Genomic DNA, 14,722 nt, shown 5'->3' on the forward strand with positions numbered 1-14,722 from the left:
TGGCACCACCTGAACACTTGTTAGAAGTGTAGGATCTTGGAGGCCATCCCAGATGCACTGAAACAGAACATTCCTTTTATTGAGCTCCTCAGGTGACTCGTATGCACATTAAAGTTTGAGAAGCTGTGCTTTAGAGGGCATCATCTGAAGCGGGGGGAAGCGTAGAACTCTTAAGAAAGTCATGAGCATCATGGGGAATTTATAGGCAAAACAACAACACGAACATGATATACATCTCCTCTTTCCACTCCCGCCGTTCTGGAAGTGGGTTCCTGGTTCCATGGAAACCTAAAGGACTTAGAATCACTTCTGTAAGGTCCACAGTGGGGACAGAGCCAGCTTCTCCGTGCCCCTGTGTGTGTGTGTTTTCCAGAGTAGACTGTGATCTGGACAGCATTTCTCCCAGGCAGATGGACAGTTGTATCACAGACATAGAGGGCAGCCTCTCATCAAGGGTCCCAAGCGACTTCCGAGTCCCCGTGCTTTTACAGGGGGAGGTAGAGCCAGACCTGCGCAGGGTGCTCCTGCACTCTGGGATGTTTTCCCCTGATCTCCAGCAGGGATCTGGAATTGGCGAGATGTACTGACTTAAAACTCGTTTACTTTTAAAAAGCATTATGTTAGTTAGTCCTTTGTTGAGGCGGTGTATACCCCACAGTCACTTGCCATGTGCCTACTCCATGCCAGGCCTGTGCAGGTCCTGGGGAGACAACGCTGACTACCTTGTCCCTGCTCTTGAGGTGCCCCTGGTCCAGTGAGGAGAGATGTGTGGTCGGTAATTAAAGAACAGAGAGCCAAGTGCTTGTGGATGAGAGGTCCACAAGGGGCCTGGGAGAGTGGGCTCAGGCATATACGAGAGAAAGAGAGAGAGGAGATAGATACATACATTCATGATTCATATGGGGGCGGGGAGGGTGTAGCTCAGTGGTAGAGCACATGCTTAGCATGCACGAGGTCCTAGGTTCAATCCCCAGTACCTCCTCTAAAAATAAATAATAAAACCTAATTACCTCCCCCTGCCATAAAATAAAATTAAATAAAATAAAGTTAAATAAAATAACATATAGAGAGACAGAGAAGTCAAATAGTTCTTCAAAACACACACACATACAAGTATGCATGTGTGTATAGAGATAAAATACTAAAATGTTAACAGTTACTGAATGTCTCTGGAGGGACTTTGGTAATTCATTGTGCTACCCTTTCAATTTTTTCTATACTGGGACACCTTGGTAATAAAAAGTGGGAGGAACCCTGGGAGTGTTACATGAATCAGGCGAGAATTACAATGGAGGACGACCTGGGACATAGCAGGTGCTTACAAACGTTTGTTCCATAGCCAGCAGTGCATAGCTGCATTACGTAGTTCCACATACATATACAATCCTATTTTTATCCTCAGAACAACCCTGTGGGTTCTCTAATCACCCCATTCACGACTGAAAAGCAGAGGCCTAGACACCACGGTGATCTGCCCAAGGCCACCTGTGGGTAAGTGACCTAGCAGGACTGAGACCATGTTTTTAGACTCCAAATCCAGTTCTCTTCTCACACAGAGTCTCCCTCTGGAGTCCGTGGTTTATCAGGAACTAACAAAGCCTGTGCCAGGAACTGAGAGCCCAGACACAAAGGGGACCCAGTGTTTATCTTCCCAGTCCTGCTCTGTCCTCGCCTCCTCTTGGGTCTGCAGGGCTGGAGGAGGGTGGCAGGCAACAGGGAGATGATGGCAGCTGACCTTGGCTCAGCCTGGGTGGGTCTCGGCTGCGGCCTGGCTGACGGCAGCCTTCCTGTGTAGGGAAATGGCCTCTCCGCGTCCGAGTGGAGAGCGCCGTGTGGGCTCACACGGAGCACCTCCCTGTGAGGACGGCGGTGCCTCAGGCGCTGCGCCAGAGGGTGAGTTTCATCACTTACCCGCAACCTGAGCCAGACAAGCAGCCCCTTCCTGGTCTCCTGCCAGTTATTGCTCCTGCTGCCAGAAAGTCTTAATCACGCTGCTGGAAAGGGCCGAGCCCCCCCACGCCTCCCAGCTGCCAGCTGGCTCCTGAGGCCTCAGCTGGGCCATGGCTTCCCCAGCCCCTACAGCGAAGGCCCCCTCTTTGGGCCTGGTGCAGAGGGTGGAGGCTTACTACTCACTTTGTAATCTCAGGTATATTTATAAGCCTCTTTTTCTAACTCTGAAGCTCCCCTGCCCAGGCGAGTTGCTACAGCTAACAGAAAAGTGATGTAACTGTGGTGTGCCTAGGGACCCCACCCCTGGTGCCTGGCCCAGGACACAGGTCAGAGCAGGATCTTCAAAGGGTTTGCTGGAGTAACACGGGCTCAATTGTATTCTCCGCCTCCACCCCCAAATTCATATGTGAAGTCCTAATCGTTATGTCAGAATGTGACTGTCTTGGGAGACAGCATCTTCAAAGAGGTAATTAAGTTAAAGTGAGGTCATTAGAGTGGTCCCTACTCCAACGTGACTGGTATCCCAACGAGAAGAGATTAGGACAAAGATACAGAGGGAAGACCATGTGAAGATAAAGAGGAGGAGACAGACACCTGCAAGCCACGGAGAGCTGCCTCAGAAGAAACCAACCCTGCCAACACCTTGATCTTGGACTTCTAACCTCCAGAATTGCAAGAGAGTAAATTTCTCTTGTTTGAGCCACCTAGTCTGTGGTCTTGTGTCATGGCAGCCCCAGCAAATGAATACACTGATGATTGTTGAACGTGGTGGACCTGCACAGGGCTGGTGTGTGGCTGGCTGCATGGGTCTGGCCCAGGTGCCATCCTCTGAGTGTGGACTTCCCTGCTTAGATTGGTCATCTGGACCTACCCCAGTGAGAGGGCACAGGCTGAGCCCCACCCTCCCTCCAAGACTCTTCTCCAGTTCTTTCTGCTTTGACATCACCCATCCTGATCACGAATCTCAGGGATGGGAGCCTCTCTAGGTGGCATGAAGGTGGTGGCCAGGGCATGACAATACCGCACCAAATGACCTAGTCATGGAACAGTTGCAAGACCTCTTAAAAGAAGATTCTCAGGTGCTGTTTTGCTGATGTCACCAAGCCACAGAGAAGCTGGGGAGGGTCCAGCTCAGTTTGTGAAAACAATTCTATATTTAGAGGATTTTCTTGGGTGAAGAGAAATGTTTTAACCTTTTCGAAGCATCCTTGGTTGCCTTAAATCGGCCCAGAATTTTCAGGCTTAACATCATGGGGCCTCTCCTTTCTTTCGGCTGCCGGATTTGTGCTCACACCTTGTTTCTGAGCTTGACTTTGGGGAACCAGGGGCTGCAATGGAGAGTGAGACACGAGGGGACCAGGACTTTGTCCAGGGATGGGTTTCCTCCTGGGCCACTGAGAGGTAGACATCACTCATAGTGGGTAAGGTGACTGCAAACTTCTAGTTAGAAGTGGCCGGACCCAGAGAGGCTCAGAGTATGTCCCTGGCTCCCCTGGCACTGACGTCCAAAGTGGGAGACCCCTGAAAGCCAGCGTACCCACGTGGGCTCTGGGGGGCACCAGTGTGGCCAGAAATGAGCACTAATGAAAATCCCAGGGCGTTCGCTGCCTTCGCTGCCCCTTCCTCTCTCTGAGCCACAGTGTCCTCTGTCACATGGGGATGGTGATATCTCACAGGAGGGTTGCATGGATTAAGTAAAATAAATATGCAAAGCATCTGACACATTTTAAAGTTCTGAAAAATAAGAGTTGCTGTCATTTCACATGTCTTGGTTCTACTCAGTTAAAACAACCTAAGCATCAAATGTATATTTTTCATTGTTAGTACTTGATCAAAAACAGATGTGTGTCTGTTTAAACCAGCATTGGGAAAGGAAAGGTCTAATGGTCGTTTACTGCTTGGCTTGTTCTTACAGAATCTCGCCTTTGTCCTGCTGGTGTTTGGGAATCTTTGAATAGCTCGAGGCAATTGAGTTGCACTAGGGTTAAGGCAGGGGGCAATGTCCCATGTTGAAAGTGGATAGAACTCTGCATATTTCTCTCTCCGGTTAGTGGTTAAATAGCTGACACCAGGCGAGGCAGCCATTGAAGTGTCAGAGCACCACGATGACCTCTCAATGCGCCCTGCTGACGCTCAGGATGTCAGTTCTGGAAGGGACCCCACACTACTGGTGAGAAATCAGAGGCGCAGAAGGCAGCCACCCAAGGCTGTTACAGGGCTAGGGTGGAGGTGTTGAGAGGCCTCAAAGACATTACCCGGGTTTCTTGGCACGTGAGAAAATGAAAACAAACACAACAACACCCCTTGCTAGCAGCCAGACCACAGTGTTCCCAGTTGAACAGAGACAATGCGCACAGAACAGAAACAATATGTTACAAGGACCCTGTGCGTCTCTGTTTGCAACAGGACAGAAAGGAGGCCACTTTGAATCTGAAAACGTGACTAAACAGTCCCTGCTTCCAACTAACAAGGAGTGACTGCCGCTGCCAGCCCTGCCTGCTGGAACAGTATTGATTAAATTAAGCAACAATGAGTTCACAGCAATTAATCATTAAATTATTTAGATACCGGGTCACTGAGTGGCCCCCTCCCCCTTTGACAGAATCCCATCCAGAATTACCCCTGCTGTGCAGCAGTGGCGGTATGGTGGTGAGGGTAGCTGCCCTGCAGAATCGCCTCTGGTTCCCCAGCCCTTCCTTAGTCTTAGCCAGCACGAGCCCCAGTCTTCTCAGAAAACCCCTCTCAGCTCCTCAGGCAGGGACACCCTCAGGGTGCTCTGGGGTGCACCCTCACCTTGCTGCAGTAAGCCAAATAATCCTAGCTTTCATCTGACTCCGGGTGTGTTCCTAGTGGCTTTCAGTTGGTGAACTTTTACATCTATAAAATGGGCATAAGGACACCTGCCCAATATTCTTTACAGGGATATTGTGAGAATCAAGTGATATCACGCAGGTGAGAATGAGGTTTTAAAGTTGAAATTGCTGTAGGTGTCTAAACCAGTATGATGTGGAATTTCCAAAGGGTTCTCTTTTCAGACTTGGAAGAAGATGCTTCTTAAATAGCAGATTCCAATTCAGGCCTCTATTATGTATTTCTGACTCAGTTTTCATTGGTATAAATCCTACCATTTAGAGTTAGGAATAACACTCTAACAAGAAAACTTCAAATAGACTTGCCCATGGGCTGGGGCCCCCGTGAGAAGAAGATCTGTGGGTACCAGCCAGGTAAGGCTGCAGAGCTGGTGACTTCTGAGCCCCACCCCCACCTTTTCCTGCTGATAACATTGTTTTCTGCCAGGGAGTGGCTGGGGTTTCAGCCAGGCTGGGAGAGAAAGCCACCCACCCAGCAGGAAAGGCAGCCAGCAGCCCAGCCCCTCCCTTTTCCAAACACCAACCTCAGTGGTGGCCCTTCTGCTTCCAGGGTGAGGGCCAAACTCAGTACCATGTCCTCTGAAGCCCTCACCCTTGGCCCTGGGCTGTAGCAAACTTGCCAGGGGATTCCCAATTCCATTATCCATTTTCAAGCCTCCAAGACTGGTTCATGCTTTTCCTTCTGCCTGCTGCATCCTTCCACCTCTCCTTCAAGAGTCCACTCACCCATCACTTCCTTTATAAAGCCTTCTTTGCTAACCTTTCCTGCCTCAACACCTTGTGATATTTTGTACCTAATTGTGCACTTATCACGCTATGTTGGAATTACACCTCTTCCAATCTCTAACCTACACACACACACACACACACACACACAGTCTCACGGCTGGCTGTTGGCGCCCTGACATTTGGTTGGGAAGCTCGTTGATAAGTGGAAGCATGCTTTTTCGCTTTTGCAACCTCAGGAATATGCTTTTGTACTAACCATGGGTCCTGGTACACAGAAGGGTGGTTAATAGATGCTGTAATTTGCTGTGGTTGACCTTATGTTTCAGTATAAAGCAGTATGTTGTTTTTGCTATTTTGTTTTCTCTTGGGACAAGGATGCTGGAACATTTGTCACTGGAAAGTTTTTCGCAGTCACAGAAAGGCCAGGCCTCGTTAACTGAGACTCCCAGGCTCTGCCCAGCTTTTGGTCATGCCCAGCTCATATGAAAAGAATTTCCTTGATCCTAGTTTCAGGCCTGCCAAGCTGTGCTTTAGTGAATATGGTTGGTTCATTTTTTGCAATTAGTGTTTTTCTACCAATTACAAGTAAGTCTCAGCTTGGGAATTTTTTTTTTCCCAACATGATGATATTTTATTTTGGAGGAATAACTTGTGACTGTCTCAGGGTTTTATATTATTTGGGATATGGCTACTCCTGAGAGGTCAATATTCAGGATCAATAGCCATTGAGATCCCTCTCCGCTCCAGGGGACTGAGAAATGAAAGCCAGCTTTGTCCTGAAAGCTTGCATTTTTTCTGAGGGAAGAGCTTTAAGCTTGGAAGTCCGGAGACCTGGGTTCAAGTCAAGTCAATGTTTTACCATTAACTGGCTATTTTTTGTTTTTCTTGTGGTTCTCAAGCTGTCGTCCCCATACCTGTAGCACAGCACTTGGGAACTTCAGAAATGCAGATTCATGGACCCACCCTGGCCCACTGAGTTAGAAACTTGCAGATGGGACCCAGAAATCTTATTTTAATAAGATTTATTTATTTAATCAATTTAATAGAATTTGTTTATTTTGTAAATAAAGGAGATTTAATAAAATCTTATTTTAATAAGTTTCTGATATGCCCTAAAGCTCGAGAACGTCTGACTAGTTCAAACCCCTTTGTTTTATGATTTTGATGTAAATTTTTAAAGTATTCAAATCATTAAGGTAAATATACTGTATACACACTACATTGCATAACATTGAGAAGAGACAAAAATTTAGATGTAAACTCAACTGAAGTCTGAACACGTAGGTACATTTTCTTCTAGTGCTTTTTCCCTCAACCACACATGTGCTCACAAGACACACACAGTTAGGCACACTGCTTTTGCCCCACTTAGACTTGGAATGAAAACACTGGTCAATGTTGCCGTTTTTACGTCGCCATAAGAACTGTTTGTAATGGTGCCACAATACGCCGTCCAGTGCTGTGCCAGAATTTACTTCACCAGGCCCCTGGAGGTGAACTTGTGCAGGTGGAGGTGAAAATGCTGCGGACAGACAGGAGGCCTCCCCTTCCAAGCAGTACACCTTCTCTTTACTTCTTCCCATCCCTCCCCCAAAGATCCCACGGTAGAAACACTGAAACTGTGGCTGTTTCAGGAAATAGAGTCATAAACAGAGAGAAAAAGGGACGTTTGCCAGTAGCCCTGAGTTTTTCAGTCATCCGGAAACTTGGGTTCTCCCAAACCCGAATCCTCTCCTGAAACCCTGAAGCAGCTGAGACATCACTGCGCTACCTTGTGGCAATGCTCAGAATCGCACCCTCTCTTGGGAAGCCTGGCCGCACCCTGAATCCTCCAGGGTCGGAATGACAGAGTTTGTCTCCTTGCCCTCAGCCTGGCGCCCGAGTGTGAGCCCCAGGCACCCGCTGTTTACCTTACTATAGTAACCCCACTCCCTGCTGGACTGACTGGCCTCTGACCCATTGTTCTAGTTTTCATGTCTTACCTCCTTTATTAGACTCCATGGTATACCTTATGTATTTGAAACCCTAGAACAGGTTGTTTTAATACCCCTCTGCTCTGTAAGACAGGGTTATTTTCAGTAACATTCATGTGAAAATAAGTAACAATCACTATTTTCTTGACTTGTTCTTTAGTTTTAAAGCAATGAACAATTTGAAAAAGAATACATTTCCACTCTAAAGATACTCAAGTTCATTAGAAGTATTTCCTGCAAGAACCAAAATTTTGACTTACCAAACAAAATATTACACCCCGCAGTTCACTGTAAAATCTGTTTGACTGTTTTTAACTTTTAAACATGAAAAACTCTTAAGTGGTCACATAGGATAACAGAATTGAAGTTCTCAGGTTCTGTTTCTTTGTCTTTACAATCACTATGGTATCATTTTAAATTTTGAATCTGCTGTTAATGCAAAAACAGGCAGTAAGCACTATGGGATTTGGAGACATAAAATGACCAAAGTGAGTTGGGAGGATTCTGAACCATTAGACATTTGCAACGAGCACGTGCCACAGTCCACTAATATTAGGGGCCAGCTGCACAACTGGGAGTTCTCTAAATTGATGTCGATGGAGAACATTAATTAAAGAAAGAATAAAACTGCGATCATTTGGAGTTTACATATATGTTAAAAAAAACTCAACAGTAACCACAGAAGTTGTTTACAGCTTTGACCAAAAAACTATTTTTGCGGAGAGGGGGTTTTATTTTTTTTTTTATCGCCAGCATTATGTAGAATTGTGATAATGAAAGAGAGACCAGCTTTTAGTAGGTTGTATTAATCGTTTTACAGTCTCTATGGACAATGACCTCTTTATTGCCAGCTTTTAGGGTGGGCAGCTCCCACCTCCCCACTCCCACGTCCACCGGTGACGTGACAGTAAGCTAGCTGGGGGCAGGGACTGCTGGTGTAGTCCACAGTTGCACCGTGTATCTCCTGCACAAATGCGGCAGCTCTGAGTGTGGGCCCAGGTGGGTCTCTGAGGATGTCCTCCCTTTTCCTGTACGTGTGGCTGATTTTCTTCACACACTTCAAATGAAGCAACGTGTCACAACAGAGTCAGCACAGAAGCAGGTGAGAAGATCTAGCCACTTCCACTAAGCCAGGCATTAAAGAAATTAGCAAAATTTCTTTGTGAACCAATGTCCCTCTTCTGACTCACTTTTTTGTTGTTGTTTAGAAAATACAAGTTATTTCTCATAATATCATGTTATACATGTTAACATGATGAGTATGTTGTTTTTAAAAGCATCAAAATTTTAAAATGTTCTCGGTTTTAGTCTCCAATCTGGTAAATACTCATAGCTGTATTCGATATAAAAAAGAGCTGTTTGAAATTTTAAATAATTTTTGAGAATGTAATGGTGTCCCGGGACCAGAAGCTTTGAGAACTGCTGTACTAACGCACTGCCTTAGACACGGCAGATGCCTTTGCACACTTGTTAAATGAGTGAGTGACGGAACGGATGGGCTTTGGCTGCTCCCAGGATTTGGAAGCTGTGGCTGGGACTGGAGGGATGGGGTAGGCACCTGTAGGTAATGGTGGTGGACACCACTGGGGGGGTACCACTAGAAGGTGAGGGCTGCCAGGGTCTAGGAGCAGTTGCCAGCATTTGAAGCAGCGTTGCCCCTCGCCACCGGCCACACCAGTGAGGTGAGCGTGGACCTCAGGCAGTGAGGTCTGGGGGTGAGGGTGATGGTAGCTCTGTGTCCTGGGGGTTTCAGGAGGCTCACCGTCTCCTGTTCCCTTGGTGCTGATGGGCGGACATTGCCTGAATCTACCTCCCCTGTGGGAGGAAGCAAGCAGAATGCATTTCTAGGAATGGATCTCTGGCTGTCAAACCACTGGACGTGAGCACAATGGTGGGAGATGCCTGTAGCCTCAGGAAGGCAGACCAAGCTCTAGGTGCCTCTCCCTGCTCTGCCCTGAACAGCCACGGGAAGTCGCTTTGCTGCTGGCTGACTTGACCACAGGAGAGGGTGGGATGAAATGTTTGTGCCGTGTCCGGCATGTACTGGATGCACAGTACATTAGTGGGTCCATTAGCAATGTCACTAATAATAAATAAAAAAAATAGTAAGCTGGGAGGGCCGTGGTGGAGGAGGAAGTCCTTCCTGGCCCCTGACTGGTGATAGTTGGATCTTGGTATAGACCAAGCATTCTCAGCCTCGGCTCTGTTGACATTTTGTCCTGAATAATTCATAGCTGTGGGAGTATCTTGTCCATTGTAGGATGTTTAACAGCATCCTTTGTGTCTCGCCACTACATGCCAACAGCACTCTGTCCCCAGTAGTGACAACCAAAACTGTCTCTGGACATTGCCAAATGTCCCTGGGGGGGGGGTGTGGTTTGTAAAACTATCCTATGAGGTATAGATACTCAGACTTCTGGGGCGCCACTGTGGAATGCTTGCTTCCCTGCAGCAGCCCAAGAAGACGTCGCACCAGCCTCGTGCACACTGATCTGGTCCACCCCCTGCAGAAGGAATTCTGTCGAGACATTCTGCTCTCAAGGGAGCAGGAGGCCCCCTGACTCTGATCCTCATCCCCGAGGAACCCGCCCACTAACTGTGGCTGCTTCCCTCAGCTTTTGGACAAACTAAGATCCTGGGAAAGCAGTAGCTGACCAGCATGGGATTTGCTGAGGGAAATCTGGACGATACCTGGCAACTGGGAAAGGCTGTCCTGCTTTTCAATCTTCACCTTGGCTCTAATGGCTTCCAGCTCCCAAGCCTCTACTGAAACAGAGTCTGGACCAGTCAGCAGCAGAACGGATGAGGCAAGGGAGGTATACGCGCACAGCGGAAGGCTGCAGGGACTGGAATGAACAAGTCCCACCACGTGCAGCCGCGTGGGTGGACCTTACCAACGTGATGTTGAATGAAAGAAGCCAGAAACAAAAGAGCACATACGGTATGTTTACGTCACTGAAAAGCTCCCCACAAAAAGCAAGATAATCTATATTAAGGCACAAGGGTATGCAAGGGAGGCTTCTGGGATGCTGGCTCAAATTGTGGAAATTCATTGAGTGCTTACTACGTAAGCGCTTTTCTAGATATATGTTATACTTCACTAAAAAATTAACAAAAACATTCTGGGCCAAAGGGCAGGAAAGCCTCTTCAGCAATATCCCTGCGAACACAGGGAATAAAGTTCATCAGCAGTTCTGCCTGCATGGCTCTAAGTTATTATTATCTTTTTTGGACATGGCTTTATGAGTGAGATGTATGGAAAGTAACTAGCACTGTGGTTGACATGCAGAATGCTCAGTGGATGGTGATAATAAATACTGCTAGTAAGTTATCAACTGGCCTAGGATACAAAATAATAGTGAAATACAAAGAACAGTCCTTTTTCTTAAAGGAGAAAAAAAGGTTTTGGAATTTTCAGGTACATCTTTGAGTAGTAAGCTCCTAATTCTTTTTGGAAGTCCCTCCAGGCATAGTCTTGGAGGAAAGAAAAATCTAAGCCTCTCCCTTAGAGTTTCTAGCCCCTCATCAGTAACCAGCACAAAAACAATGTCCCAAACGCCAGTGTCATTTGACCAAACAGTCCAGTTCACATCATATGCATCATTGATCAATTCAACGCGCTGCTTAGCCAGGAAACTGGAATTCACCCACCTGATCAAGCATTTGGATCTCTTTGGCCATCAGTCTAGTTTGTGAACTTAGAGACCAAACAGACGTGATTGCTATTGGATTCCTCAGTCGCAGAGTAAAACTTTGGCAGAAAAGGCCAAGTCTGGAAAACGTGCAGTGATAGCTCTGCTTTAGGCCTGACTGGAAAGAGGGCTCTTCTGAAAGAGCCAGCAGTTAGACAGTCTCAGCAAGGCAGAGCATTTCATTGCAAGCTGTGCCCCTCAACTGCAAATTAGACGCCAAATTAACTCTCAGAAAGATCTGAAACTCCTTCAGAGTATTCTCCACCAAAGAAACCTCAGCCTGACTATTTCTGAATTGGATTTGCGAGAGACTTCATTGCTAGCTGCAAGCGCTTTGAGAAGACTTCTACTCCCAGAGTGGTTTCCTACAATTTCAATCCTGCTTACAAACGGCTACAGGTCCCTTGTGACCTGGGGTGCCACCGACAGAACTACCTGGTATGCTACAAAGCAAGCTCTGTCCCACACAGTCAAGAACACTTACATTCGTTGTGACAAACATTTAAAAAAGAAAATCCATGCCCATCTCCGGAGAAAAGGTAGGCTCTTACCTAGTTCCAGGCTTTGTCCATGGACACTTGACTGGATAAAGATGCACAAAATCAAGAAAATAGAGACACACAGGGGATTTTCCATGTTTCCTGTCTCAGCCAGGGTCCGAGGTCTTCTTGCTAATTTCTGAAGCTAAAGAGACCAGATTGCCTATTGATACTTTGTTAGGGAAGACTGCTCATTAATAATTAACCTTCTAAACACGTTTTCTAGTGTTCACTTTCCTCGCTACCTGTAATCCCAAATCTGACTATATCTCATACCAAAAAAAAAAAAAAAAAAAAAAAAAAAAAGGTTGATTTACCAAAGGGTTTGTTTTTGTTTTCAATTCTGATACATTTTGAAACTAAAATATCTTGTCATGTACTCTAACCTTCTCGGGCCAAGGTCATAGTTCCAAATTAATCAATTTAAGGTTAATGTGTTGTGCTTGGAAATGCTGTCAAAGGTCAGGGGTAGGTGGCTCCCACATGGTTGCCTAAGTCTCTCTCTGACAGCACTGCAAAGGGGAGGCAGGCTCTTGCCAGCGGTGTTTCAAACTGCAGGCTAAGCCCAGAGAAAGAAAAAGACTCTGCTATGAGGAGAGCCCAGAGGGTCTGTTTTCTGTTGAATTGGGCAAAATTGCTGGTGCCTGGGGTCAGAGAGTTGTGGGCAATATTTCTAGAGCTGAAAGTGGCAGAAAACCTCTAACCTTAGTGTAAGAAGGGGCTGATGGAGGAGCAAAGATGCAGAACTGGATGCCTTTTCCGGGGGCCCCTGGAGTAAACATCCTGTTTCCTCCTCCGTGTTAATTAATGCTCCAGCTGTGTAGAGGACTGAGAAGTAAGGACACGCAGCAGAACCAGGCAGGGAAAATGTTTCTGTGTATGGCTCTTATAGTGTTCTTTGGGTCTCTATTTTACTTAAACTTTATTCATTTGTTCAGTTTTTTTGTTTGTTTATTTTTGGTTTTTTGCATACCTACGATGTGCCAGGCACTGTTCTAGGCACTTGGGATATGCAAGTGAACAAAACAGACCAAGATTCCTGTCCTTGTGGAGCTTATGTACCATTGGGGATGGGAGGTGTCAGATAATAGACATAATAAGTAAGAGATGATGTAGATTGGTAGAATGCAATCAGAGCTACAGAAAAAGGAAAAGTATGACTGAGTTAAGGGGGTTGGAGGAGGTAGTGATTTTAAATAGAATAGTCAAGGTGAGCCTTGTTAGAAAGTTGCACTTTGAGCGAGCGTTTGAGGGAGCTGCCCTTGTGAACATCTTGAGAGCTTTAGGCGGCCAGAACAGCCAGTGCAGCCAGTGCAAAGGCCCTGAGACAGAAGCATGCCTGATATGTTCCACAGATTGCACGGAGGTCAGTGATTAGGGAGACGTCATCATAAGGACTTGGGCTTTCACATGAGATACGGGGAACCAGCCTGAGCAGAAGAGTGACACGGTTTTGTATTACATTTGTGAGGACCATTCTAGTTTGCAAGGCTAGGAACAGATTATTAGTGAGCAGGGGTACACGTGGGGGAGATCTATTGCTATTGGTGGCTTGGTTCAGCATGGTAAGAGTAGAACTGGGGAGTGGTGGATGGGTGCTGATATGTTTTGAAGGTAGTTGCAACAGGATTTTCTGAATCCTGGGATGTGGAGAAAGAGAGGGGTAGAAGATGACTTCAAGGATTTTGGCTTGAGCAAGAGGGACAGTGCTGTTGATATCAGCTGAGGTGGGAAAGGCTGTGAGTGGAGCAGGTTTGGTGAGTGGGAAGATGAGGAATTCAGATTTGGCCACGTGGAGTCTGAGATGCCTCTTAGACATCCAAGTGGAAATATTGGGTAGGCAATTGGGTAACGTGGTGACCATTGCCTATATGAAAGTGACTGACAAGACCATCTGAAGCCACCAGCAGTTTGGACAGGCTGACCCTAGGGCAAACCTTAACACTGTGCTGTCCTGTGGCTGCACCTCCTTCCAGAAGACTGCACCATGGGGACCATCTGGTCAGATGCATCATTTCTGAGCAGAGACTTCTGCCCTGGCTCCTTGGCTGGCTCCATCCTACTTTGCACGGTTAAGCAGGAACTAAAGTTTCCACTTCTTATTTCCCAGAAAGTTGGAACCTAAAACCAGCTGACTATGCACTTTGGGCTCCTCTCCCCTGGGTCCACCTCATCTTTTGTCCTCTGGGTACTGCCGGGAACCAACTGTGCCCCCATCTCAGCCTGCAGATTAACTCACCAAGATACCAGTGAATCCGAGTGCCTCCGGGATCCGGGGTTTACTATCAGCTAGCTGCAAAATGTTATTTAACCTTAATGAATTCCATCTCCTCACCTGTAAAATAAGATACCATGAGCTGGAGATAGTATTTTGAGGTGTCAACTTAATATACTTCTCCCAACCTCTGCTGCACACTCTCCCTCCCTCTTACAAAGGGTAAAGTAGAGAGAAGGCTAAATCTTTGTCTTCTCAACCTTAGGACCTAGGGTAAGTGAATTCCAACCAACAAAGAGAAGCAAATAGCTAAACATGTTTTAAAGGGATGTGAAGGGAGGAGTACCCTTACCTCCCCATCACTAGAAGGAGAGTCTGCTGGGCTTTGCAAGTGGGTAGGGGAGGGGGACATTTGTCTATGGGACAGAGGGGGACGGTTCCTTGCTTCCAGAGGTAGTAAGAAGCCAAAGAGGAAACGTCTGTGAGTGTGTCAGCAGTGGGGCAAAAGATGCCCCTGTGCCTGGCATCGGGTGGGGGCAACAGGGAGTCTCTGGTGCCGACAGGTCATGTAGATGGGGAGGACCAGCCCCTCAGTCAGTGGTCCCCTATGTGGACTAATGGCAGAGGACCAGCTGCTCACCCCTAACCCCAGGCCTGGGTATTGTGTCTGGTCTCAAACTGGCAGGGGGAGTAGGGTGAAGGAATCCAGGAGGGCTTGAAAAATAGGAGTTTGGAGTCATAATTCAGATGGGTT

General features: G+C 46.9%; 1 protein-coding gene across 3 annotated transcripts in view; it reads right to left on the bottom strand.

Moving 5' to 3' along the window:
- LIPC (lipase C, hepatic type) overlaps window positions 1-14,722 on the bottom strand; it is a 151,266-nt gene that overhangs the window by 120,914 nt on the left and 15,630 nt on the right. For 2 of the 3 annotated variants that reach the window (XM_032481090.1, XM_032481089.1), the window contains 2 exons: window positions 13,993-14,088; window positions 11,766-11,898 (listed from right to left, as the gene is read on the bottom strand). In XM_032481090.1, the coding sequence (XP_032336981.1) occupies window positions 11,766-11,850 (85 nt within the window). In that variant the 5' untranslated portion in view covers window positions 11,851-11,898; window positions 13,993-14,088. The remainder of the gene's footprint in view (window positions 1-11,765; window positions 11,899-13,992; window positions 14,089-14,722) is intronic. The other variant, XM_032481091.1, reaches the window with a different exon arrangement.

Source organism: Camelus ferus, chromosome 6 (genome assembly GCF_009834535.1).
Source record: "Camelus ferus isolate YT-003-E chromosome 6, BCGSAC_Cfer_1.0, whole genome shotgun sequence".
Classification (NCBI taxonomy): domain Eukaryota; kingdom Metazoa; phylum Chordata; class Mammalia; order Artiodactyla; family Camelidae; genus Camelus; species Camelus ferus.